We start from the raw sequence: 27,916 nt of genomic DNA on the forward strand, positions 1-27,916 counted from the left end.
TTATCATTTAAAGGAGTTCCAATTTGTAAATTTTGCTAAAGTTCTCAAGTATGCATTCTATTTAATTACGTAAAATAATTAAAAGACCAATTTTTTGAATATTTTAACTTTAGAGTTCCTTAGTATAACTATAATTTTACATTCAATTATTTTTTATTATTTGATAGTGCATCAGTTTCTCTCAAACCGCTATACTTATTTTTTTATTAGGGAGTCAATAATTACATTTTTCGAATAAAAAATTCTTTTATTGTTCCAGTCCTTGTGTTATATAGAATATTTTTAAGAAAGTTATTGATTAAATTCCCTTTCTTTATTAAAAGCTATTTAAGTTTCTAGGGTGAGTTCTGAAATGTCTTATAAAATAGTTGATGCCTGCAGCTTCTAATTGTAAATATGTAAATGTTTCCTTTTTCATCTCTAAATTTTTACATGCCCTCTTATGACAGACATATTAGCCTAAAAAATACATGTCTGAACATCTTTTCTGATTGCACATTGATGAAAACACATGAATGTACATATTATTAACACTTTTATCAAAACTTTTAGGAATAAATCAGAAGTATGAAGTATTAACAAAGATGTATTAAGTATTATTAACAAGAAACTATTGAGCATTGAGAGCATTATTAAAACTACTAAGCACTATCAGAAACATTTCAAAATGTTACTTTAAAGCTATATAAATACTAAAGTTTTAACTATTTACTTATGTGCTGCAATTAAGGTTAACTTTTTTTTAATAAAAATAAGCATACTTTCTTTCAAAAATTTTTTATTTGAATGATTAATCTTTAGGTCTTTCCAAATATAGTTTCTTTTTTCTCCCTCTATGATACCATTTTTTGTCCTATCCCACATCTTGGCAATTTTAGTCAGTTTTTTGTGGGGAGCTTAATCAGTATTTTACAGTAGTTTTATTGACTATTTACAAGTCCAGCTGGGTATGCAAAGGGAAAAAAATACAAGATAGATTTGAATTTTTACATGATCTGAAAATGTTGGGCAATACAATTTTTGAGACTTTTTTTAAAATCATTTTAAATACAATCTATTATATATACCATACAAGGAAAAAACAATCTGAAAATCTTGCAAGTTAGATTTTTCTTGAACTTTTTTACCTATTGGATAAAATATTTTTAATAAAATTTTTACAATTCATTGCCAGTGTTGCAAAAAATTTGAAAAGATAGAGATTTAATGAATTATTACAGAAAAAGTAGTACATTTAAAGCAAACAATAATGAAAAGAAGAAACTGTATAGAGTATAATTTACAACATGAAGTATTAAAAAATTTTTTTAATTCATTCAATCATATGATTACATTAAAACAGAAATATCAAAATACAAATGTTTCAAGAATTGACAGGTATGTACAGAATACTAAAAGATTGAAGCAATCATTATTATTATCACTTTGGAGTTTTTAAATGCCAATGTTTTGTTTTAAAAGTTGGGGTTTCATTTTTATTAGTAAATAGTTGTTTTCTAATACTTGATTTTTTTTTCACTATTTTGATTGATTTATTTTTTCAGAAAGAAAATTAGATTTGTAAGTTATTGATCTTGTTAAAAAAAATTTCATATTATTTCAATTATACAGCTAAAAATTAAAAGATAAATCAGACTTTTCAACTAAGGCTATAAAAATATAAATCAACTTTTTTTTTAAAAAAAAAGAAAAACAATTGATTTGAATAAATTGAAAATTATGAATATAAATGAGATGAAATCCAACTTCAATTTTTTTTAAATGTTTACATCTTAAAAACTACATGTGGATGAAATACATTTGAATATTCATTGAAAATAGTTCAATTTTCTTCTCGTGTATATTCTATTGCAGGTAATTTTAAATATTCTCAAGAGTCATATAGGGTACTGTTAATTTTAACGTTAGAAAATATGGTGAAATTTTAAATAAAAAACTAGCCTCATAAGTCTCTCTGTTTCTTCATTAATTTTTCAATGCAACCTTGTCACTTTTGTCGACCTGTTTTTGGAATTCTGCATTTTTGCTTGATTGCTGACACGATGATGCATTTGTACTGAATGTTTAAAACACAGGCTGAACATTTAGTCCCATTGCAAAACCAACCTGAGTTCAATAAGTATTTTGATGCATACTTATGTGATTTCAAATCATTAGTTGGTTTGATAACTTTTAATGCACCTACATCAAGTACAACTAATTAAATTGCATTTTTGAAGCTTTATTAGGATTAATATTTGAGTAGATTTTGAAATCTCAGAGTTTGTAGAAAAGAATCAATGATCTTTATTGATGAATATCATTAATTATGAAAGAGCAAACATGTCACAAATTTACAGGTTTTACATGGGACTTAAAATTGTACTTTTCCACACAAACAGTTGCATATGCAATTTTTTTAAACAACTTTTTATAACAAAAACTATTTGAATTTTAAAAAAAATAGAAAAAGATGGCGTAAAGCTCCAAGGGATTTGTTTGCAAAAAAGTGTACAAATCACTTCAAGATTTAAAATGACGTAAGATCGATTTATTATAAACACATTTTTAACATTCGCACATTTCCTAATGTAAAGGAAATTTAAAACTTATTGCCAAAAACTAAAGCCCAGACATTTGCTGAATGAGTAAAAATCATTTACCCAAGATATTGCAAAGATTTCAATAGGCTTACATTTTCTGAATGCAATAGTGAATGAAATAAGTCTTTTGAAATTTATGCAAATTTTATAAACACATAACAATTAATAGCATTATTTATTATCTGTCAAATAATTCTGCAATTTTTAAAGCAGCTGTGGTAAGATTTATGGGCATCAAATTAGTCAATATTGTAACAACTATACCCTTTGGTGGATTATCTGTTTCTAAAGCTGAATCCTTGTTTGTACTAGATGATTTTGGCAAAATCAGGAGAATACTGCTGGCTCCAATGGCTCCACCAGTATGATAAACACAAAACTTTACCTTCTCGCAAAATCCACATTCTTGCTTTTCTGGGAATACAACCCATCCTAATGCATATTTGGCATGATCCTTACAATTAATAACAGGCATCCACATAGTTTCCATAATTCTTGAAGTTAAAAATCCAGGACATAGTTTTTTATTTTCTTCACTGTGCTCATCTACGTTTGACAAGTAATTTTTATCAAGACTTTTTTTATAAGAATCATAGTTTTGAAACTGATAACTGTACAGCATTGCATTAGCAAACTGAAGCAAATCTGTAACTGAAGACAAAAGACCCCCGCCAGCCCATTTATAAGAGTTATCAACATAGGGTGCGTTTATTAGATGTCCATGTTTATTTTTCTTGTAATTCCTGTAAAAAAACAAACACGAGCATTAAAAGCAATTCAAGTTTAAAACAATATACATCAAACCCGTGAATAAAACATCAGTTACTGAATATTACTTATATGCAGACTAACTTCGATAACCTGAATGATTATAGCTCAATTTTCTAATTACTTGATATAATTTTATGGCCTTTAACATTTTTTTTTTGTTCTGAACTCCATAGAAATTGTTTGTTAAAATAAAATTACAGCTTCAATCTGAAGCTGTTCCAAAATAAATTTAATTCGTTTTATGTCTGTGAACAATAGGGTGAAATAAAAGTTAAAATCTGCTCACAAGAATTTATTACAGGCTTAATGTTTTAAGATTATTATGGATGGTGTTTCAATATAAACGTAAACAACAACAATCTTGGCCTGCTCTACTTTTGGTTAGAAAATATACAGCTGCTTACCACAGCTTATTCTGCGAAGCTATATTTTTAAACAGATAATTTGTTTTGAACAAAAGAAATAAATTATATAATTTCTGAACTCAAATCTGTTGAATTTCATAATATATTAAGTAATTCTGGTGAGTTTAAAGTGAAAATTTGTTTTAGTTATTTAAAGATATATAGTTAAAAAAAGTGACATAGTTGCTAGATTTAGAAAGAAATTGCTTTTTTGGCAGTTCTGATTTGGTATCTTTTTACTTGTTTATTACTGTTTGTTCTTGGTGCAAGCCGTACACCATCATATGTTAGTGTTAGCATATTGTTCGCGCTACAAGATTAAGTTCATTTACAAATTATCATTTAGGTTTCAATTTTGAAGTTGATATATTGTTAACAAAGTGTTTTATAACGATTCTTTTTTCAAATGACAATTCTGTCTTAAAATGACAGGTCTTCAAATTATTATTATTCATTATTATTTTGATACTGTAAGGATGTACTGAAACCTTTCTTCTGATTTAATTTTATCTGTGCCTTATGCTGTTATCACTGGAGGAAACTAATAAATGTATTGTTCTACTGTTGATTTTTTAATGATGAACACAGTTTGCGGTTCTGGTCATCTGCTTAACAGGGATAGAACATCTTTTTGCTGTGGATCATGCATAAAGCTAACTCGCTCTCTGGAGATTAACGTTTGATGGTTTAATAATTATTATTTCATAGTGGTCTACGGTCAGTAGATACAAATGATTTCAAATACTACAAAAATTACTCGTGTAAGCATTACACACATGCAACTTTTAAAAATACATAACACTATCAAGTATAAACAACTACTTGGGTTTCTAATCACCATTGTTAGAAAAAATTTAAATATTTGTACACTATTCTTTAAAATAATTTTCATTTATCTAATTCATGCTAATTTTGTATTTTCTAATAATTGTTGAAAATTGGAAACAAATAAGTTTATTAATAGTTGTTTTATAATTGTTTAAAGTTTTGGCAAGTTGGTCACTAATGTCAGATAGTTGCGACCAAAAATTGAAGCAGAGTTTATATTTTATAAGCACAGTTTTATTTAGGGGGCCAAAGTTCATTTTTGATATGTTTTAAAAAAATACCAGGAGCTAAGTAATCGTCAGATTTTCATCTAAAACTGAAGATTTTATTGGGCAAAAAACTAATGTAAAAATAGCACATCTGTTGTAATATTTACAAAAGATGTTATAACATTTTATTTACTTTCTCAAATGTTAGTCTGAAACAGGTAAGGATTCTCTTACTTCTTAAAACTTGAAAGCAGTTATATTTAATGAAAGCAATATTGTAGAATTCCATTGAATAAAATACAAAATTTTTACAAAATATACATTATATAAGTAGTATGCTTAAATATAAAGATGTCTGAAAACAAGGTATCTCAGTTGCATCTTTTTAGTCATAATTAATAATAAAAATTTTTTTTATACACAAGTATATATTATGGTCACTTTCTTAACATTGCCAGCTTGAATTCTTTTTTTTTTTACGCATTTTTATCGAATTACTGCAATTTTCTATCGATATTTGTTAATCTATCAAGATTAGTTAGAATTGTTCTTTATCAATGGTACAGTGACCGACCTAGCTGGTAACATTTATAGCTTCCTCTTAAATGCTTAGAGTTTAATTCTAAGTAACTGTCAATTTTTTTAAACATTATAAAGATACATTTTTTATTTTTTTACAAAGATTTTTTAAATTGTTAGATATTACTTGGTATTTAAATTACAGAATTAGTTCCATCCTTCAAATTTAAAGTATTGGATATAGTAAAGTTGATATAAATAGTCCTGATAATATTTGAACAGAATGAGTAAGTAAAATACTTAAATATATTTATTAAAGATATAAGTCATGAGAATTTTTATTTATAAGTATTATATTATTTTAAATTGTATTAGGGCAGTTAACATGTACAGTGAATCTAAAAAAAATGACTTTGCATAAATTTTGCTCTATACTGCATCTTACAAGTACAATTGATCACTGCAATATACAAATGACAAATTTTCATACTGCAGATGAATGTATATTAACAGGCAGATATATGTATTCTGTCAGTATTCTCCTGAGTTGGAACTAATGTAAAACCACCTTTTCTAAAACCATTAACCATACAGTACAGAAACGTTTTTCCTTTTCTCGTTTGTTGAGTATTAGAAGTTGTACAAGACTCCAACTTATATTTCACAAGGGAGTAGTATTATAGGTTATTCTAAATACCAGATCTTTTTAACACTATTAATATATGAAAGGGGGCCAAGAAAAAAACACGATAAAAGTGGGAAATCATTATTCACATGTGACAATAAATCAGAGTTTTATTGTATAAAATCAATGAATATATGAAGTTATTTTCTTTCATTTAATTATCGAAAGAAAATTAAAATTTATTTTACCTGTCTGTATAACATGCAATTTATTAACCTGTTTGCCCTTGATCCTATTAAACTAGTTAGAGTTAAACTAAATATATATTAATATATTGGTGAGAAGTAAAATTTTGTGTCAAAGAAAATAAAGGCAAAATCTACTTTACCAACAGGTTTATATATATATATATACCAGGGATGGAGTTTTTGCCGGCAAAAAAGGGTTTTTGCCAGGACAGTGGCAAAAACTGGTAAAAACCGGCAAAAACCAAATTATGTAAATTGCTGATTAAATATTATTACAAAATACTTGAAATAAATTTAAATCAATCATAAGGAATAATAATTTTGATACATTACATGAAAAAATTATTTTTAACATATTAATAAGTAATATAAGGGTAATAATTTTTAAAAGATTGAAGTTTTTTGATCTCTTTTCATTTAGAATCCTAAAATAATTTTTTTTTACAAATAAATAAATATTATTATTTGTACAATAATTAACTACACATGTTGATAGATATTTTATGCTTTAAATTATAGTTATATTAATTTAAAATAAGTTCATTTCACTGGAAAAAAGAGAATAATCACAAATTTTCCAATCAATAATGTTTTAAACTACTAAAAAGACATATTATTACATTATCATTTAATTATGGAATAATAATTTTGTTAATTTTTTTTGTAATTATTTATATTCATAGTATATATTTCAATTCTAGAAATAATTTTGTATCAAAAATATGTTTTTGTCCTCTCATCTTGGAAAATATAGGTTTTTGCCACTTTTTGCCAATTTGCTTGGCAAAAACCTGTTTTTGCCAGGACGGTTTTTACCGGTATTTACCATGGTTTTTTCCACCTGCGGCAAAATCTTGCCAACCCTGATATATACATATATATATATATATATATATATATATATATATATACAGTCAAACCTCGATATCTCGAACAGGAAGGGAGAGGAGAAAAAATTCGAGATACCGAAAATTAGAATTATCGAAAATCGCATGTTATCAATGATAGAATAAAGAAAAATGCTCTTTACATACCTTATATACTATTCCATATTTATTCTAAAAACACTTTTTACACTTTCATTTAAAAAAAGATTCAATTGTTGTATGCTTTAGAGATGTGTATGGAAGTTTGTCTGTAGCGCTTTCTAAGTGGACTATAGCTTTAAATGTCTCCTCTGACATATTTGGCTGCCACTCAATAAATCTCCTTACAGTGTCCACTGCAGAAAGTGCTTGTTTGTTAGTAACATTGGGTGGTAAATCTTCGATTTCCTTATCCTCTTTTTCTGACAGTTCACAAGAAGTTTTTGTTTGAGCGATGATATCATTGTCATCCCACTGACCACACACTGTTACTGCATAATCTACGTTTACAAAGTCATGAAATTCCATGTCATCAAGTTTCATGAGTCCGGTCAATCTTTTCCAATCATTTTTGGTGTAGTTTTCAGCATAATTAACAATATTGATTGTTTGACTACTTTCGTGATCTTTAATGAATCCAGCCTTCTTGAAGCCATTCATTATCGTAGAGAAAGACACATCATTCCATGCCACTGACGTCTTTATGTCCATTTTTTAAAAAAAGTTCATCATTATGAGAATTGGTTTTCTATTCTTAAATTTTTTTATTTTTTTTTTAAATAGTTTTTTATTTTCAGAAGAAAGATCTACACTATTTATGGAGGAAAAAAATTCAAGTTATCGAGGTATTAGAAAAAAAAATTCGTGAAATAAATATTTTTTTTTTAACATTGAGTGTACATGAAATTTGAAGGGAATTTTTTTTCCTTCGAGATATCGAAAAATTTGTGAAATCGAGGTTTGACTGTATATATGCATGTATATATAGATATATATATATATACATATATATACATATATATGTATATATATACAGTCAAACCTTCAAGGGTTCGAAATTTCGACTCACTATATCAGTACTGCAAACAATTCTAACTAATTTTTCCGAAATGCTCCCTTTTATTATACATTATTTAAATAAATGACCCATGAAAAGAAATATAAAAATGATTAAAAAACAATATGTAGTAACAAAAAATGTGTTAACTTTTATTTTGTATTACTCTTCATCTTGCGTACAAAAAATTTACGGATGGCCTTTATTTAGGGATAGGAAACCGAGATATATGAAACAAACAAAATAAATGCTTATGGCTACATTCCACTTAATAGATGGTTTTAAAAATTGGTACACATATATTATATGTAGAAATTTCAAAATTATCAAAAAATTAAGAAAAAAAAATCAATCGAAGACAGAAAAAAGTTTATAATATCCAATTTCCTCTCTTCTTTTGGTTCACTATAACTACAAAAAATAATAATATATGTGTATAGCAAGGCACAGAAGCGATAATTTTGTTCATTATGTGTGGGAGTTCACGATAAACCATGATCACTATAACGGGATTCGACTGTATATAGGTAGATATAGTAAGGAAATAGAACTACTAAAATTTTTTTACCTTGATCTATTGTAGATGATATTATCATTTTCATCAAAATAAGTATTTTTCATTCCTAAAGTCCTAAACAATTTATTCATATGAGATGGAAAATCTTCTTTGGCTATTGATTCTATAATTGCACTAACAAGTGTATAACCATGAGTACTGTAATGAAACTTAGAGCCTAAAAAAAAAAAAAAATTAATCAAAACATTTTATTGAAGAGTTTTTTAATATTGTTTATAAACTGTAGAAAAACTGCAATGATAATTACTCAACATAGAACAAAGATTTATTTTTTCAGTTTGTTAATTTTTACCTTTTCCCTCGTTCTACCTTTTTTTCTCTTTTCCCTCTGTAAGTTATCAGCTTGTCCCCAAAATGTGATAGTAAGCAATTAAACTCCATATTTTTATACTAATGTTTCAGTCCAGGGGATTTAAGATGCTTTTCGCGCCGGCACAAAGGATATTATTTTAGATGGCAAAATACAAATTTTGAGAAAAATTGGTGGAATAGTTCTTGAAAAATTGAATTTTCAAAATACAGCTTTTTTAAAATTTGATTTCTCAGGAACTATTTGGCCGATTTTGTTCAAATTTTGCATTTTGCTATTTAAAGTTAAATTCTTTAAAATAATTTAAAAAATTGTATACCTTACAATTCAAAATTTGTTTGACTATTATCAAATTAAACAATAAAAAATAATATTTACAAAAAGTGATATTTTGCATGGAATTATCTTTGAATAAACTAATTTTATAATTGTCAGTAAAAAATTTTCAATTAACTTAAAATGTTCTTGAGATAAGGTGAAATACGCAAAACATAAAATTACCTTAAAGGGGGATCTTTGGACTGATCCCTGGAACTAACTACAGGGATCATATTTTCTAGATTCCGGCTACCCCCTATATTTTGGAAATCAGAAATCCGAATCTGACGAAAAGTTACGTTCATTCAGAGAAAGAACGTTTTTGTGTCTGATTTTGTAGCTTAAAATATTGTTTGCACTAATTAATTAGCATATATGAGGCCCATCCCCTTGAATCATTAAGATTGAGTTCTAGAACGTGAAGATTCGATCATTAGATCAAAAGTTATTCAGGGTGGTCCGCTTTTTATTTTGCACACTGTACATGCAATATTCTCTTTTTTGACAAAATTATGTTGTAAAATAGTGATTAATTATGACATGTATGACATGTAACTCACTTAATGTTAAGTAGTAACACAAATTAAATGTCTGATGTATTTAATCAGACTAAATTTGCATTGAAGTATACTTGAAATATTTGATGATAAAATAAAATTAAACCTTAATGTGAAGTTGCAGATTACTAAATTCTATACTATAATGGTTTCTTCTTTACTTGCAACTGAATATAACTATAAACATTTTTATAGAAGAAAGGTTTACTTTTTTGATAATAGAAAACTGCCTTGTAGTTTGATGCTAAAACCAAGACTGAGAATTTTAAACCCAAAGGGACATTTTAAATTATTTATAGAATATGAGTCTGCTTCAATTAATGAGTTGAGAAAAATTTCACTTTAAAATACAAATTATTTCCATCAAGAAATATTAATGCAAACAAAAATTTGAATAAATAATCATTAATCATAGCACGTTCATCAATTACCAACTTAAAAATCATTTAGAAAACTGCTTAATTTCATATTTGGGAAAGGGATTATACAGAGTTTTGGATATAAAAAGAGAAATTTGATCAGGGTAGTCACCATCCAGATAAATTTTGATCTTAAGAAAAAATAGGAGTAGAAAATAAAAAAGCTGAGAGATTTTAAATTAGCAGAATTTTAAACATTCGTATATTTATGCACATAAGGAATTAATAAAAATAAAACATACTTATATATATTTTTTATTAAAATTATTTTAGTTTATGCTGAAATGTTTTATTTCACAGAAAAATCAAGTAATAAATCCAATAAATTAATAATTTCTATTAAATAAATGCATAATTAAATTTGTTATAAGCAAGATAGATATGAATCAATTTACAAAAATAAAATGTTCAACATTTTAATATTTTAAGAAGTTTTTATATGAGAGAAATGCTTATTTAACAGAAAAGCAAAATATAAAAATTATTTATCAAGTAGAACTGAACTATTATTAAAATAGCAAAGGTGATGAGAAAATAAATGATACTGTAAATGAGTTTTTATAAGTCATTTTACAACTTTAATGTATAATAATCAATTGAAAAAATATATAAATGATTTTTTGTGTGATTATTGATATAACACTCATCATTGCTTGTATATATTTTAAAAAATTTCAGAGTTAATTATGAATTTCTTTGAGAATTTCAAGTCTTTCCAGAAAGATCTTTAAAGGATCACTCTATTGTGTTAAGGGGAAATATATCAGACAAGTGTTTTAATTGTTTAACGACTGAAGGGGGATATATTTGGTATTAAAGGGAAAATCAAAGAATTGTGTCAAACTGTTCTCAGTTGACTACCAACAGAGAGGCATTTGATGAAATTTTTCTATGATAGAGAAACACGCAATAAAAAATTTCCCTTAAACACACCAGATATCTAATTAGTTTCAGTTTAAAGTAACTTAAGATAATTGAACTTCGCTGTGATAAATTTCAATTAAAAAATGCTTGAAAAACATTTCATTTTACAATAAAGTAAAAGAGTCTTTTCAAATCTAGGTCAAAGAGAAACAGGAGTAATTGTGACATGTAAAATACAAATAGTTTTAAACACATATTTGGAACTGCATGTTTAAATTAATAAAATTGATTGAATAATAAATAGAAATTAAGCTTTTATTCTTAATGTATTTCTAATAATAAAATGTAACTCAGTAGAATTAGTGTCAATAAATTTTTCATTCTAATAAAAGATTAATTAAATTAAGATAAATTAAAAGAAATTTTAGTTTTCAATGAAACTTAATAAATAGTTACATGTTTACAATCACTTTACACAATTAATTACATTTCAATTGTAACAAAAATATACATATAATTTTTAAACATAAAATAGTTCATACTTTTCATTTAATGGAGTACTTATATTATGCAATCAAACTGACAGATAATTTAAATTTGAAAATTAATTTAAAGTAAAAACTAAATATTTTATTCAAAATAAAAAACAATAAACAAATAAAGTTAAATTACCTAATATATGGAGTTACTCATATGGAATATAAATCATTTCATACAGATATTAAAATTACAAAAATTAAACTATATTTTAAAATAATTAACAGGGTATTTTATAGTAATAAAAAAAACACCAAATTTCTAAATTGATATCTATTTCTTATTGTTTTCTTTCTGAGAATCCAGAGGTAATTTCCTTTTTCTGTTTTCTTTCTGAGAATCACAGAGCTTTTTACTTTGAACAGGAAAAGATTTAGCAGTGCAGACAGGTAAAGAATCAACATGCCTCTCAGATACATGAATAGTAGCATTAGGAACAGTTTTTGAAAGAGACTGCTGATAATTTGACCAACTGTAAATTAAATTATGAGCAAATTCTCGGTTTATTGGTTCATGTGCAGTATCTTTTGAACCAAATACCTCACAAGTACTGGCATTAAGACAGGAAAGATAATGTTTTGTTGTCTGAATAGAGTCTATTGTTTCAATCTCAAGGGAAGTTCTATTTTCAGTCATAATGTCATCTAAAAAATTAAAGGTACTCTCAACTGATGGTCCATTAAAAGAGCTTTAATCATCTTTGAAAGAATAGGAATTTCTTTTACATTCCCTTCCTTAAGTTCAATCACTTTTGACCCATACGCCATCATAGGCTTGCTTTAAAAAAAAAGGCCTAAAAATCATCAGTCTGATACTGCCTTAGTTCTAAGTCTAGTGGAAGTGTGTCTTCCTTCGAAATAACTTTTGGCAAAAATTTTGCCTGCTTCATCAGTGCCGTAAAAGTTTTAGCTTCTCCCCTCAGGACAGGATTAAGTGCAGATAATTTTATTAACAAAGGATTACTCAACGGTAATTTCTTCTGCATATAAGATGCACAATTTGAGTAACTTTTTCTCAATACCTTCAAAAAGTCCTGAATAGTAGAATCCATTTTCTTACTGCTATCTGTAGTATCCATTCCAGTGAAATCGAGTCTATCAGGCAAATAATTGTTAGAATTGGTTGGATCGATTTTTAAAACATCTTGGTAACACTTCGTGTTACACAAAAGCTCATGCTTTAAAAGAAAAGACGAAAAATTGTTTGGTCAAATTAAACATTTGAACATGTAGTTCATGTAAAAGACATTCTTTAGATTGAAATAATTTGACACATTTATTAAAATGAGGAAAACAGCTTGATACACACCAATTTGTAATAATGTCTTTCTTTGCTGTGCAAAATGTCTTTGAATAATTCTTCTTTTTCTATTTTTTCCATCATCAGTGAGATGCTTCTTTTTCAGTTAGCTTGAATATTTTGAAGACTTTTAATTCCTTCATTAGAAAGTTGTCTTTTGGAAAAAAAACTTCCTTAACATCATTTTCATAAAATTTTTCGTCCAATCCAACCCATGAAAAATTAAATATTATGAAAGCATCCCATAAATACTGCACACGTTCTAGTACTTGAAGCATATAGAGCCATCTGTGGTCAGGTCTATTTAAGGGTTTTAGTAATTTCATCCGAAGAACTGCACAAACTTGGAAAAATAAGTATCTTTTATCAGCACTCTTGAGATCAAAATATATGTTGTCACATAAAATTTCTAAGTGCTTCAAAAATGGCTCAGTAAAATGTTTCAAGCAATTGTTTGCGATATGGCATGTCCAACAAATGTGGAGCATTGATGGATCTAATTTTAGTTTCAATGCCAATTTTTTCCCTAGGCATTGTATTACATGAATCCACTAAGACACTTATTAAATTTGTAAATGGCAATCCATTTTCTCTGAAATTGAAAGAATAGTATTATAAATGCATTCTGCGTTACAAGTAGACAATTTAATCGATGCTAAAAGCCGCAAAATCACTTTCTGCTGGTCTTCAGCGAAGTATCTAACAAGTACAGCTAAAATACTCTCAGGGGCGCTATTAGTGCTCTCATCAATGTTGAGGGAAAAAAACTTTATACTGATTTTCTTTTATTGTTTTGGCAAGTCCATACTTTGGCTTGTATGATGTTGTTGTACTAATGTCCAATGAATTTAATACCATGATATCACGTGATAACGTTTTAGTTAACTCAACAATTTGTGGAGCTAAAGAAAAAGGAATTGAATATTCAGACAAAAATGACAAAACTAGAGCTTCAGCCCAACAGTACATTGATTCATAAGTATGAATTAGATTTTCTGTTCCAGGATAAAGTGAATTTAAAATCTGGGAATTCTTAACAGATTGACAAAATTTTTTATGAATAGCTGTTCCAGAATGATTCATCAAAGATTTAAACCCTTCATTGTGATATTTGATTGATGTATTGCATGCAATACAGAAACATGTACTTGGGGTATCAATCTTGTGGCACCACACGTTGATTTCTTCTTCCAATATGTCTTTTTCAATGAACCATTCAAAACAAAATCTATTCTTGCAGTCTTTTTCCAGATCGCTAATATCATATTTTTCTGTTAAAAACTTCATAAAAAATGCAATTTACAAAATGACAAAAAAATGTATGTCGAATATACAACATAAAACGTCCACATGAAAATATTTTGCCAGAGAGAAATTCTAACACGTGCTGTTTAGTAAGGCAGCGAGCAACTATAATCTACAACCCTACAGTCTCCGCTTTTAATTCCAAAAATGTTCTCTAAGCAGTCAGGATTTCCTCTTTCCAATCCATCCCTGCAACAGCGTCATGCCTCTCTCTTTCCCAACACAAACAAAAGGAGATAAAACGAATTCTGTCTTTCTCGCACACTCTGCACCCCCTACCCCTGCCTTCCACTACTGTTCCTAGCCTCGGAACAGCGCCATCAAAATCCTTGATGAATAGGGATTGCTACAAAAAGAGCTCTTATCATTATTTGGCGAATTTTTTATTCCCGTCTGTTACAATTTGCGATTTTTAACAAAACTGAAAGGTAAGCTTCTGATTGTATACTCAGAACGATAATACGAAAAAACCGGAATTCTGGGGTGTCCTCAGACCACAATCACCCCTGGAGAAAACTCAAGAATGTAAGGAGCATCATTTTTACTATTTACCTGGTTTTGCAATCAGTGGATCATCTTTAAATAAATTAAGGGACGATTTGACATCATGCCTCTCTTTAATATAATATTCTTTATTATCAAACTCTCCTTTCTCTTCTCGTTTGTTTTTTTCATTGTTAGTCTGAAAAAAAAAAGCATAATATTAAAATCTGAATTTACAATGCGTAAAAAGTTTTGGAACAATAATGAGAAATAAAAACTCTCATAGGAAAATGTTTACAAAACATTGAATATTTCTGAAAAGATGTATTTCTCTCCTCCTACTTAAAAAATAAATAATGAAGCAATGTTGGTTTCATAGTATACTTGTTTAACACGTTGAATGCAATGCAAATTTCATATGGCTTGCCCTTCTGGTCAAAAGGATTTTTGTGTGTTCTATATTGCATTAATTTCTTCACACCATTTTAGTAACGATAATACAAAAAAATTAAAAGCATTAAAAATTTACTCGCATTATGTGTTTCTAATAATCTTGGTTTCGCCAGTCACCGGTGACCCCGTGGCATTCAACATGCTAAAAATGGGTGATATTTTGAAAATAATATGTCTAAAACAAATTGTGGTTGGTTGTAAGTACAAAACAGAAATTTGTTCTGTCACATTTTTCATTCGACAATTTTTAAAAGAAATAAGAAATTTGGCAAAAGAAATTGGAGCTTTTATATCCTTCTTTAAAATATGTTTTTTTCTCATTAAGACTCCCAGAAACTGTTCTAAGGGCTACAAAAAGGAAAAATATTCATTATAATATTTGAAAAATAGTGAATAAATATTTCTGTAATTCTTTTTTAAAATATTTCTTATTGTACACGCATCAAAAATTTTCACAAATCATCATAAGAATAATTTATTTGATGTTACTAAAAAAGGTTTTTGGCATAAAATTTACATTTATAACATTAAAATTTCTTTTAAAACAGCAAAAAAAAAAAAAAAAAAAAAAAAAATTTGACTTATTAACCCTCCAAGTTCTTAAGCCAAGATTCACTGAAATTTCCTAGTTCTGCTCTATTTTTGTGTTAAATAACAAGAAAAAGTAAGTTTTTTGAAGCAGGAAAGACTGCAACTGAAAGTTCAGATAGTATGAGATCAATAAAAACTAAAAAGTTCCAGTGCTTTATTATTTAAAAATTTTTTTTTAATAAATATATATGGAGAGAAAAATACAGCATAAAAATACTCTAGAAGTTTATCATATCATTAAATTTAAAAACTCACTGGGTTGGATAATATCACAAATTTTCTGAATTTTGGTTGACTGACTTTCTCTTCAAGTTTGTTATAAAATAAATAAATTTTTATTATATATAGAATATTACTTTACATTTTGTCTAATACATCATGTTTCTTTTTAAGGAAAGATGTTTATATACTTCTTCAAAAACAAACTATTATTAATGGTTTGCACTCAGTTACTGACTTTTTTAAACAGTATATAAAAATTTTTCCTAAGAAAGAAACATGGTGTATTAGACGAAATATAAAGTAATATTATAAATAAAATATAATTTTATTTATTTTATTACTAACTTAAAGAGAAAGTCGGTCAACCAAAATTTAGGAAATTTGTGATGTTATCCAATATAACGATTTCATTTATTTCACTTTACATTAAGTGTCAAGGATGCAGGCATTTAACCCAGCAGGATGCGTGGGGATCCATATGGACCCCAGATGATTTTGTTAATAGAATTTCTTTCCTTCTATTGACCTTGAAAGTTCTTTCTTTTCAGTAGTCTATTTTTAGATGCCAGCCAACACATACCAGGAGTTACAAATTCCAAAGGGTCATTATTTCTTTTTTAACAACGGAGTTGTCAAGTTAAGGGCGTGACTGGACCCGTGCGCCTTTTTGCATAAGTCGAAAAAATGCATTTGAACACTGCTACTCTTTGTGTTCAGACGTTATTTCTTAGCTACAATATGGCAACTTTGTATAAAAAGGAAATGGAGAGGCTGTGAATTCTTTTAGATGAGGTTGAGAGCGAGGAAGCAGAATGTAATTCTGATTGCAAAATCATGAGTGATCATGACTCACAATTAGAATTAGAAATGAAGATATCGCTCAAGAAGATGCTTCAAATAATGATAATTTTATTGGAAAAAATAAATGTACATTGTGGAAAAAAGAAAAAGTCAAGACCAATGTTTGAACTCGTGCACACAAGATCATTTCGCATCGACCAGGAGCCAGATTGGCTGCAAAGTGTTTATCCAGGTCAAATGAAGCTTGGGATATTTTTACGGAAAGGAAAATTATGGATGAAATAATTATTTACACAAAAATTTACACCAAAAAAATATCTAATTTTACAAGAAAAAGAGATGCCAAAGGAACTGGTGAATTTGAAATACCAGCTCTTTTTGGACTATTATATTTGTGCGGATTACACAATCTTCACACCTGAATGTCCGTGATTTATGTGCTACCGATGGTGCACGGATTGAAATTTTTTCAGCCACAATGTCCTGCAAGCGATCTTTGTTCCTCCTGAGATGCTCGAGATTCAATAACATAAACACAGTGGAAGAAAGACAAAAAGATGGCAAACTTGCTGCTATTAGGAACATTTTCATGTTTATCAAACATTGCAGAGATTGTACTCAGTTGGAGAATATGTAACAGTTGATGAAAAACTGTTACCCTTCAGAGGACATTGTGGATTTCGCCAATATATTCCTAACAAGACTGAAAAATATGGAAAAGTTTTTGCAATAGTAGATTCGCATACTTTTTATATATATGACATGGAGATTTATACAGGCAATCAACCCAAAGGTCAGTTGTGCAATAGTAATTAACCTATCAATATTGTCAAAAGAATTATGAAACCTCTGTATAACATAACAACTGATAACTGGTACACTAGTTATCTTCTAGCTAAAGATCTCTTGGATGAAAAGATTACTCTCATGGGAACTCTTCAAAAAGACAAAAAAGGAATACATGCACAATTCACAACTGCAAAAGGTCGTGAAGTTAATTCTTCTGTTTTTGGATTCTAAAAGGATAAAACTGCTGTTTCTTATGCCCCCAAAAAAGGAAAAAGCGTTGTTCTTTTTTCCTCTATGCACAACGATAATACAATTGATACAGCAACGGCTGATAAGAATAAACCAGAGATTTTATTATTCTATAACCTTATGAAAGGTGTCGTAGATGTTGATGAAATGGTATTGTGGGGTCCATAAGGACCAGACGCACATTTTTGTGTTTCTATGCTAGGTGCGCGTCCTGCCAGGTTAAAGAACTTGAATGTAGTTTGGCTAATAATTTAAATCAAAGCAATCTTCTGACATACATGTATATATATATATATATATATACAGTGAAACCTCCTGTTATGGATGTTCCTGCAAAATGGACCCCTCTCAATACGAACATATTTTTAATTCCCCAAGAATCTTCCATGAATAAACCATTATGTGCATTCACGTTTAACATTATGCACGGTCAAGTAAAGTGGATACTCCCGTAACCTGTCAGGGATAGTCATTTTTGCGCTGAAACGTTCTTTTCTATTGCTTCAAACCGGACACTACTTTTTCTAAATTTGAAAAAATAAAAAAAACAATTTCTGCTTTAATTTGCGAGAATTTTTTTTTTTTTGCGAATAGCAAGAGCATTTTCACCATTTTTAAAGCACATGAATATTGTTAAGCTATTTCACTACTAAAGAATCAATCCTTCTCCTGACACCTTGCCTTATCTTTGGAAAAAATATGATACTGGGCTTGTGAAATAATTCGAACAGTGGCATCTTTTCAACTGGACAAGACAGGTTATGAGATCCCTCAATTTGAAATGACGTCTTAAATGCTCTAAACGCTCCTTCCCCACTGAAAATTTCTTTCATTTTCTTATCAATTTGAAGACTGTATTTAACACAGATGGGGTAAAAAATGAGAACAGAAATATAATCTTGGAGTTGTTCATATAAATGAAACATTTATTCAGACACTTGATAAATTATCAATTGTGAATAATTATCTCAATAGATCCTCATTCCTTATCATTCCTATTATGGATTGCTTTTTTTTTCTGTGCATCATGGGAGGTTTACTTTCAAGGAGGTATAACCACGTTTCCTATCAAGTGATAGGAAGGTGTTAGGGGGTCTAAACCTAATAATTGAAACTGACTGAGGACTAAAAGCTCCTATTCGGTATCATAGGACTAACTTGAACATCTGTCTAATAGGAAAATTATATTCATACATTTGTAGCTACATCTAGTATTATGTATTCATATCAAGCTTTTTAATATATTCTTTTTTATCGAAAAAATATTGTTTAAAGTTTAAATAAATATCCCTGTAGATAGTTATTGCAGATTATTTAATTATTTCTATATCTTTGAAAATATTCTAAAAACAATTTACGGTGTTAAACTTCGCTATTAGGGTACCCTTCTCGTAAACGGACAACTCCCATAAACAGACAATTTTTTTGGTCCCAAGAATGTCTGCTTAACCGAGGTTTAATATATATAGGTGTCTATATATATGTATGTATATGTTTATATATATATAGATATGTGTATTTATATATACACACACATATATACATATATCTTAGAGTTCAAAGGTATTGTTGTCTTGAGGGGTTTGAATAGAGTCACTTTAATGAAATATCTGATATAACTGAGAAATTTTTCAGAGCTGTTTAAATTTTCCAAATCTTCATTCTAACCACATATTTGGGCTAGACAAATATGTGGTTTGTTTATTAGTTTTATTATTGTAAAACATAAGTACAGAGTAAAATATACAAAAAAAAAATTTCATTACCCAATAGTTGGTATAAAAAATAAACTTACTTTTGAATTCTTATTATCATTTTGCCCGATATTCTTTTCATAGTGTCTAATACCAGATGTATGAGAAAGAAGACGGCGGCATGTTATTATTACCTAGAAAAGTTAAAATAATTATGTGTTTTATAAAGAAAATAATTAAAAGTATTACAATATTTTAGAATTTTGAGTCTCACATACCAGTTTTTTAAAAGAATGAAGAAAAAGAAAGGGGAAAAATCCAAGCTCATATCATAGAAAGATTTTTATCAAAACTCTTGAACAGAATCTATCAGCAGAAAACAGAATCCTGACTTCTATATAAAATTTGTATTTAAATTTGTTAATTTCCTTATAAGTTTAAATTTAATATTACAGTATAACCTACAAAATCTGGACTAGTTGAGGGTTTGGAGGGTTCAGGTTTCAGAAATATAGGAATATCAGATACTTTAATGAAGCCAATCACAAATCCACAATGATTTTCAATAATCTTTTTTTTCTATTTATGCGCTATAGCACGTCAAATATGCAATATATATATAGTAGTTAAGTTGCGAGAAAAATTATAAAGTGTCCTCTGAGGTGATTCTCATTTTTGAGAAGGAATAATTGTGTACCTGTGGACAAAATTAAACCAATCTTCGTAAAGAAAAAAACAAAATTTCTTTTTCTTTTATATTAATAGTAGATGGAAAAAAAGAAAATATTTCTGAGCATCAAATTATATCACTGCTTGTCTTGAGGCAGGTGAATGATCAGCCTTCCTTAAAGTAAAATACAATTCTTTTTTTCGTTCAGAAATTCTTCTTTTTAACTATTAACAGATAGATTAATTATAAATGCACATAATAAGAGATGGATAAAGAGGCAGAAAATTTATCCTCTTTTAATATCACGAATAATTTTTCACCTCTTTTCTTTTTTCATCTTGGATACCTCCTGTTTCACTCCCCTTTCTCAAGGTTCCGTTTAAATTTTTTAAACATCATTTGAAGTGCAAATTTATTTTATTTCATGCAGAATTTTATAATTTTTGGAGATGCTTTAAACTTGTTTTAAGCTCAGACAGAGTTTAGTTTATTTTTTAAAAAAAATATTTATAATGTTTTATTTTGATAAGTTTCAAATGATTAAAATCAAGAATAATTTACATTTTTTTTAAAAAATTTTACAGAAATGTTTTAATAGGAATTTTTCCCAATCAGGTAACTATTTCAAACGATGTTTGTTTTTGATAATAAATTGTATTGACTGAATATTTGTTCTCGATTTTACTTTTTAATTAATTTTTTGGAATGGTAATATTTCTTATAGCATTGCAGTTCAATAGAGATTTTTGCAGGAACAAGGATAAAAGAGATTGGTTGGAGCTGTGATCAAAGATTTTCTCAGATAGAGTCTGTATGAATTTACTATTCAAACTGGTGGCCATTTAAAAAAAATGAATTACATTATTAAAGAAGAATTAAATGTTATAAAAAATAAGTTCTTAAATGTTATATTTATATTTTTAACATTGTTATAACCAAAATTATGTTTATTTAATCTTAATGAAGAAAAGGTAAAATATTTATTTTCAATTCAAATTTTAATCTGAAATACTACTTCAATACTGAAATCAGTCCTAAAACTAAAGCACTCACACTTTGTTATGTATCATACATAGAAGCAATAAATTTTTTTAAACTAAAAGAATTTGCATACATTTTTAACGACAATTTTGAAAAAGTTGTTTATTAAATGGATAAACTATTTAGCAGGATTTTATAATTTCTATCGAAGTTCAATTCTCTCTGGTGTCAAATTTTTTGGGGGGACAAAATTAAAATACACAGATACAATAGTAGTAAAAACTTCACATTTGAAAAAAGAAATTTTATAAACAGCTGTAAAATAATTAATGTTTTTTATTTATTAGCCTTTTTTTCTTATCTTAAGTAAATTTAAATTGATAATGATCAAAAAAAAAACTTTCCCTCTGAAACATTGGGTAGGACTTTTCAAAATCTCAAGAGGACGTACACCAACCATGAGTAGAATGAAAAAGATTTATTTGATTTTGAAACTAGGACAACAAAATAATTTTGTATAAAAGTTTTACTTACAGGTTTTCCATCAAATGTTTTCGGAGGGAATGAAGGCACATATTCTTGAATTGGTTTATCAAGGTCTAGTTTTCCTTGTTCAATAAGTTTAGCAACAGCAGCCATAGTAATACTCTTACTAATACTTGCTATCCTCATCACTGTATCAGCCGTACATAACACTCTGTTTTCAACATCTGCATATCCAAATCCTATAATAAAAATAAATGCTGATATAAAATTATTTTAAAAATGTCGAATTACATTCTTAATTTCAGATTCTGTTAATTGATGAAAAGTAAAAAATTGACATGGTATTGTATGCTTCCTAAAACGGTTGCCAATAATGGGAAAGTTACATTAGCAATGAGATTCCTTATCCTTTACAAGTGACAATCAATTAAGAATCCCAAAATGGTTGTATATGAGATCTTAATAAAAAAAATCATCAACAATAGAGGAAGTTATGCTGTCTTAAGATTTGAAACACTATCAACTGTAGCAAATGATGTGTTAATGGAAAATATTAACTATTAATAGTAAATTCAAACTTACCGTTTAACTGTGCAGCATTTAACTTAAATTAAACTGTGAAGAAATTGTGCTTTTTTGGTTTAAACTTAAAAAGAAAAGAAATTGATAAATTTCATCCAATAAAAACATATGCAATATTAAATCATATAATCCCAAGAAAAATATGATTATAATACAGTAAAATCTTGCTACACCAATATTTTGGGGACCAAATAAGTATATTGTTATAACGGGATACATTATTATATCGGGGCCTATATACTTTGGGTACACAATAAGATTTTTTTTAAATTTTAATGTTATATATGTATTAACTATAAATCTATTTATTAAATTATATTATATAAAAATTTAATTTGCAGAGTGGTAATTATGGTTAAATATGAAATCAGATAGGAATGTTACATCTGTGATTTCTTAAGAGGTAAGGGGGACAACTCTAAGAATGGAAGGCCTTGGGGTGGTCTATGTACATCAGGGATGGGGTGTTGAAATCTGAATACAAAATCAATTCACTATGGTGAAAAGAAATAAGATAAGTACATAATCATCAGTGAGACTTCTGGTGTCAGAAAAGACTGAAAAAAAATGGCAAAATGTAATAAAATAAGACTTTTTACATTATTTGAAACCCAATGATAAATTGAGAAAATACGGTTGAAATTTGAAGAAAAAAAATTGTTTTACAGAGGTTTATTGCTTCAGAAAATATCACAATATTGAGAGGTGGATAACATTAATTCATATGCAAGTTCGTCAGGACCACGAAACATTATTGTAATAGAGGGAGTAATTGTTGTATCAGATATCGTAGTAGCGAGAGCTCACTGTATTTTCTTTTTGTTTCATAGTAGAAATGGAAAGAAAATGGATAGACATGTTCTCAATGCCCAATACACAACACTCCTTCTTAGAATGTTACATAAATTATCAAAACAGAGAAACAAAGATGTATAGTTTACAGCATAAATATTTAAGGGGAAAAATTAATGAGGTGAAAAAAAAACTAGAGAAACCATAATGGCCAAGAGGAGGATAATGCACAAAGCTGACAAATCATGACAGAATAAATTTCCAGATACAATACATGGTGAAAGCAAAACAGCGATCATTTACTAAAGGTGATGGTATAAATCAAATAAGACTCAAGGAAACGAAGATAAGCTGTGTTAGGAATAAAAAATAATTTTCAGTGTTAGCAAAATTACATTTGTGTCTGAGGATAAAGATAAAGTAAAGAAAACTGTTATATTAGGTAATGAAATACCAGGAACTAATAATGTGTGCTACATTGTTGTTCAGTATTTTAGATAACTGTACCCTAAGAGCAGTGTTTCCCGAACTTATTATTTTCTGTATCCTTAATAAATTTTTCGTAACACTGTGTACCACTAATAAAAAAATTTATGTATTTTTTACCATAAAAAATTGCACAAAAGTTAAAAATCACAACTGGCTGTTGACACCACTAATTATTAACTGTTAACTCTACAAAAAATAGCCAATATAAAAATACGTAATTGTAAATTTTCATGACCAGCTTTGTTTTTAAATAAAATTTTTTGAAATTTTTGTCTGTTGCAAGATATTTTGCATAAGAACACATACACCCTAAACTGTTTCTGTACTCCTGGGGCTACGTGTACCACACTTTGGGAAACAATGCCTAAAAGGATGCTCAAAAACGTTAATGAGAAGAGAGGCATAAGTTTCTGTTAAGGCAAAGGAAGGGTGATGTAATAGATATGGTAAGGTCATTTGATGTTGCACGATAGAAAATAAATCAAATAAAATCAATCCCACTTTCAAATAAAATTTCAGATGATCTTTTTGATGTTGATATCAATGTTACACTAAAAATAACAACAATCTCATTGATAATATTAAATTTATCACTTTTATTACCGATTTTTTATCTAGCCTTTTTAAAAATTAAAAAAAAGTATTGATATTGAGAACTATTTTTTTGAAATATTTAATTCTGCAAGCAGATCTTGATAGCAAGAAAAATGCACTATAGTTTTAGTTGATTTAACAATAACAAATTGGTGACATAAGGCCACCTCAAAAAAGTTAATGATTTTTAGCACCAGAAAATAATTTTTAAAACTTTTTTCTGACCATTTAGAATTAAGTTTTATCAACCATAATAAAGGAGAGTTGTGCAGACATATTTTGTAACATATCTGGAAGAGCAATATCCAAAAAAAAAAAAAAAAAAACCAAGAAGTGATGCAAGGTAGTCCCATTTTAAGAATTTGTTCATTACTTCTCCGCTTTTCAATAACTACTTTTGTATAGAAGGGGTACAACATACACAATATTTTTTTTCCTTCCTGAAAAGTAAAAATTTGGAATCTTTTGAATTTCTCTTCATAAAATATTGAAAAAAATATATAATGCTCATAGAATAAATATGTTAAAAAAAACTACATACATACTTATTTCAATGAGTAATATAAATTTGAACTAAATATTTTAAAGATAATTTATAGGATTTAAGCAAAAACCAAAAATTGAAACTTAACTATTAAAGTACATATTAAGTGCTACATAGTTAATATGTACTATAATATTTAAGTTTTAATTTTTGGTTTTTGCTTAAATCCTATGTAGTTTGAAATGTAATTTGAAGCTATGTGTTGCAAATGTAGTTTGATGCTTGTGTATTGTAGATTTAACAAATTTACCTTCTGTCCAAACTGTTTTCCCATCAACACTTACGCCAACAACTATTCCAGGTGCTCCAACTTCATCCTAAAATAAATAAAAAGTAATGCACCACTGAGAAAGCAAAATATGAAGGGAAAAAAACTGATACCAGAAGAATATGTCCGAGTTCTGAGATGGCAAACCTTTTCAATTTGTGTTCCAGTTAATTTACATTCAATTATTTTGAAGCATTTAGGGTGCCATTTGTTAATTTTCTTTTTAAGAAATTATCTTTAAACCATTGTACATCAACTTTAAACAAAAGTGTAAGGATATCAGTTATCGACAATGTAAACCTTCATCTATGAAAAGGTACCCCACCATAGAATCGAACTAGTGAATATATAGAATCGAACTACTTATATACTAGTGAATTGGAATTATATTTTTGTAGTGGTAGATACACTATAAGTAAAATTACATTGCATGATTATATTTACCATTTAATTATAAAGGTGTTTCAAATAGAAATTGAATAAACAGTATTTAAAAACATTCTGTACTTTAAATTATCTGACTGCAAGAATTGAAATCAAATTTTGTAAAAAGAAAAAAAATTCAGTTTACCAGCCACAATGAATAAAACTTTTCAGTTTTAAAAAGTTGCATATAAAACCTTCTAAACCAAGTAATATTTATAAAATATCAGCAATTAGTGGAAAGTTACTACTTAACAACTTTTTATATAAAAATTCACAATGTTTTAATGTAACCAATAAAATTTTCACGATTAAAACAAAGCAGAAAGAAGTTAACATATCTGTAGATAGAATAAAATCCTATTTTCCCAACACTTCTACAGTATCCGGAAAGATTTCAGAAGCACCTGTACAGGTTTAAAAGAATTTCTGACCTGTTTCATCATCTACAAGTTCAAAAACTGCAACAGTCCGCATTGCAGCTTGTTACATGTGAGGTTCTTCATTTTTCGAGTAGCTCACTATGGGGGAGTACTGTGCTTCACAAAGTCAGTAAAATCACATGCACCAAAATTTTGTTTTATATAAATGTAAACTGCGCTTTGGAGATTGAAGGAATAATGAATGTAAATATTGTAACTTAATAGAAATGTATTCAATAACTGGAACCAATTATGCTTATAACTGTATATTAACTTGTAAATAAAAGCAATAAATAAATGTTACAGTGTCATCAATTTCTTTTCTATTCATTCATGCAAATTTGCATAATGTAGGAAGACTAAATACCTTCCCTTACAAGTCATTATACCTTGCAAGCATTCCTGTGACAGAATTTTTTCGGGCTTTCAGCGACATCCCTCTCTAATACTAATACCCTTCTACAAGATACTTATAAAAATAACAAATATACATGTTACTAATTTAAAGTAACAGAAGCGTCAACGTCAAAAAAAAAAAAAAAAATTCGGATCAAATAAAAGAAATTTTTAAATTTAATATGCATTATTTTTTTTTACTCTAATATTAAGGGCGATAGACTTGCATTTTGTAGGGGGATAACACACTGCTTCCTTTTTCACACTTTGTAATTCATCATCACATTAAAAAAAGATAATAAAAAAATCGCGAAATAAGTAGTAGTAGTAACTACCTAAGGTTTTACTATAGTTTTTTAATAATTTATATATATTCTTTAAAACTTGCAAGTTTGAAATCCTATAGGTGCTTTGGCGATTAATCGTTCAGCAACAAATCGTTCTATGGAAATTTCCCCCAGTTCCGTTTTTATCCACCCAGTTAGTACAAAATTATATTATTACCACTTATAGATATTTCAAATGTGATGATGAGCAAGATTATTTTTTTAAAAATTATTACACAAATTTTCTATGACTTTAAAGTAATTCTTTAAAATATTATAATTTCTAGAAAGAAAAAACAACTTAAAGTAAGAAATTTAATAGTAGGAATTGTTTAAATATATATTTCTTTATATATATATATGTCTTTTTATTGGATATAATACCTTAACTCTTAGTAAAATGTCCCGGCTTTTGTTGATAGCTTCTTCATATTTATTAACTTGTTGCACAAAATTACTGTTATCCTTTTTTCCAAGATCAATCAAATCGAGAGACTCAGTTTCATCCGCATCGCAAGAAATTTTCTTCTTGTGAATAATATATGCAGTTATACCCACGACAGCAGAAGCAGAAAATAGCGTAGACTTAAAAGATTGATTAAACTTAGAAAAAAACCTCGAAGAAGTAGAATTATGAAAAGATTTTCTAAAATGTTTATAGGAAACTATATTACTTCCCAAGTTCAATGATCGCATAAAAAGCATGATCTAATTTAATTTATTGAAATAACTGCAGTAATGTTAATAGAAAAGATGTTGGTTTGCTTAATATTTACAAAAATATGAGTTTCGCTAACTTAGTAAGAAGCAAAATAAGAATATAGCGAAAAAGCATGAAGTAAACAAAAACAAGATAGCAGAAGCAGTTTCATATGCACGCTTCCCGCTGACGATTTTTGTCTAAGTACAGACCGAAGAAAAAAAGTTTTTTTCTTTTTTTTTCTAGAGACTTGTGTATGTTCTTTTCACATTCGAGCTAAAATGTGATTAAAATGTGATCGTTCCCAATTTACAGTTCATTCAACGGTGCATAGTGACCATTTTTCTTTTAATACCATATGAATGCTCCCTAAACCTTTAAATCTGTAATTGTTTGGCGAGATTGCTACGGGGACAGTGCTCTCACTTCCCAATGAGGTGGCTTATTCGAATCCCGGGAATAACTGCTGGCTGATTTGAATACTACTTTTGAGTCATCCCAACCACTGTGCTTGTGCTGACAAAAAGAACTCCCCCCCCCCAAAAAAAAAATAGACAGATCATTGTCCAGAACTAATTATTTCACTGTAATAATTCTAAGATTCTGTACCAATGATATAAATGAAAAAGAGTTAGCACTAGAATTAGGACATTTATTGCGTTATTT

The 27,916-nt window shown here is 28.0% G+C and overlaps 1 protein-coding gene across 1 annotated transcript; it reads right to left on the reverse strand.

The window, feature by feature from the left end:
• Positions 1-1,289: 1,289 nt before the first annotated feature.
• LOC107455530 (serine beta-lactamase-like protein LACTB, mitochondrial) lies at positions 1,290-27,765 on the reverse strand. The gene is made up of 7 exons (XM_016073135.4): positions 26,935-27,765; positions 24,966-25,032; positions 21,763-21,953; positions 19,679-19,771; positions 14,848-14,977; positions 8,678-8,843; positions 1,290-3,325 (listed from the first exon to the last, which is right to left on the reverse strand). Exons 1-7 carry the CDS (start codon positions 27,253-27,255, stop codon positions 2,761-2,763), a joined length of 1,533 nt encoding a protein of 510 aa, XP_015928621.1. The 5' UTR covers positions 27,256-27,765; the 3' UTR covers positions 1,290-2,760.
• Between the last annotated feature and the right edge of the window lie 151 nt (positions 27,766-27,916).

The sequence above is a fragment of the Parasteatoda tepidariorum genome, chromosome 12, assembly GCF_982258835.1.
Source record: "Parasteatoda tepidariorum strain Cologne lab strain chromosome 12, Ptep-v5.0, whole genome shotgun sequence".
Classification (NCBI taxonomy): Eukaryota; Metazoa; Arthropoda; class Arachnida; order Araneae; family Theridiidae; genus Parasteatoda; species Parasteatoda tepidariorum.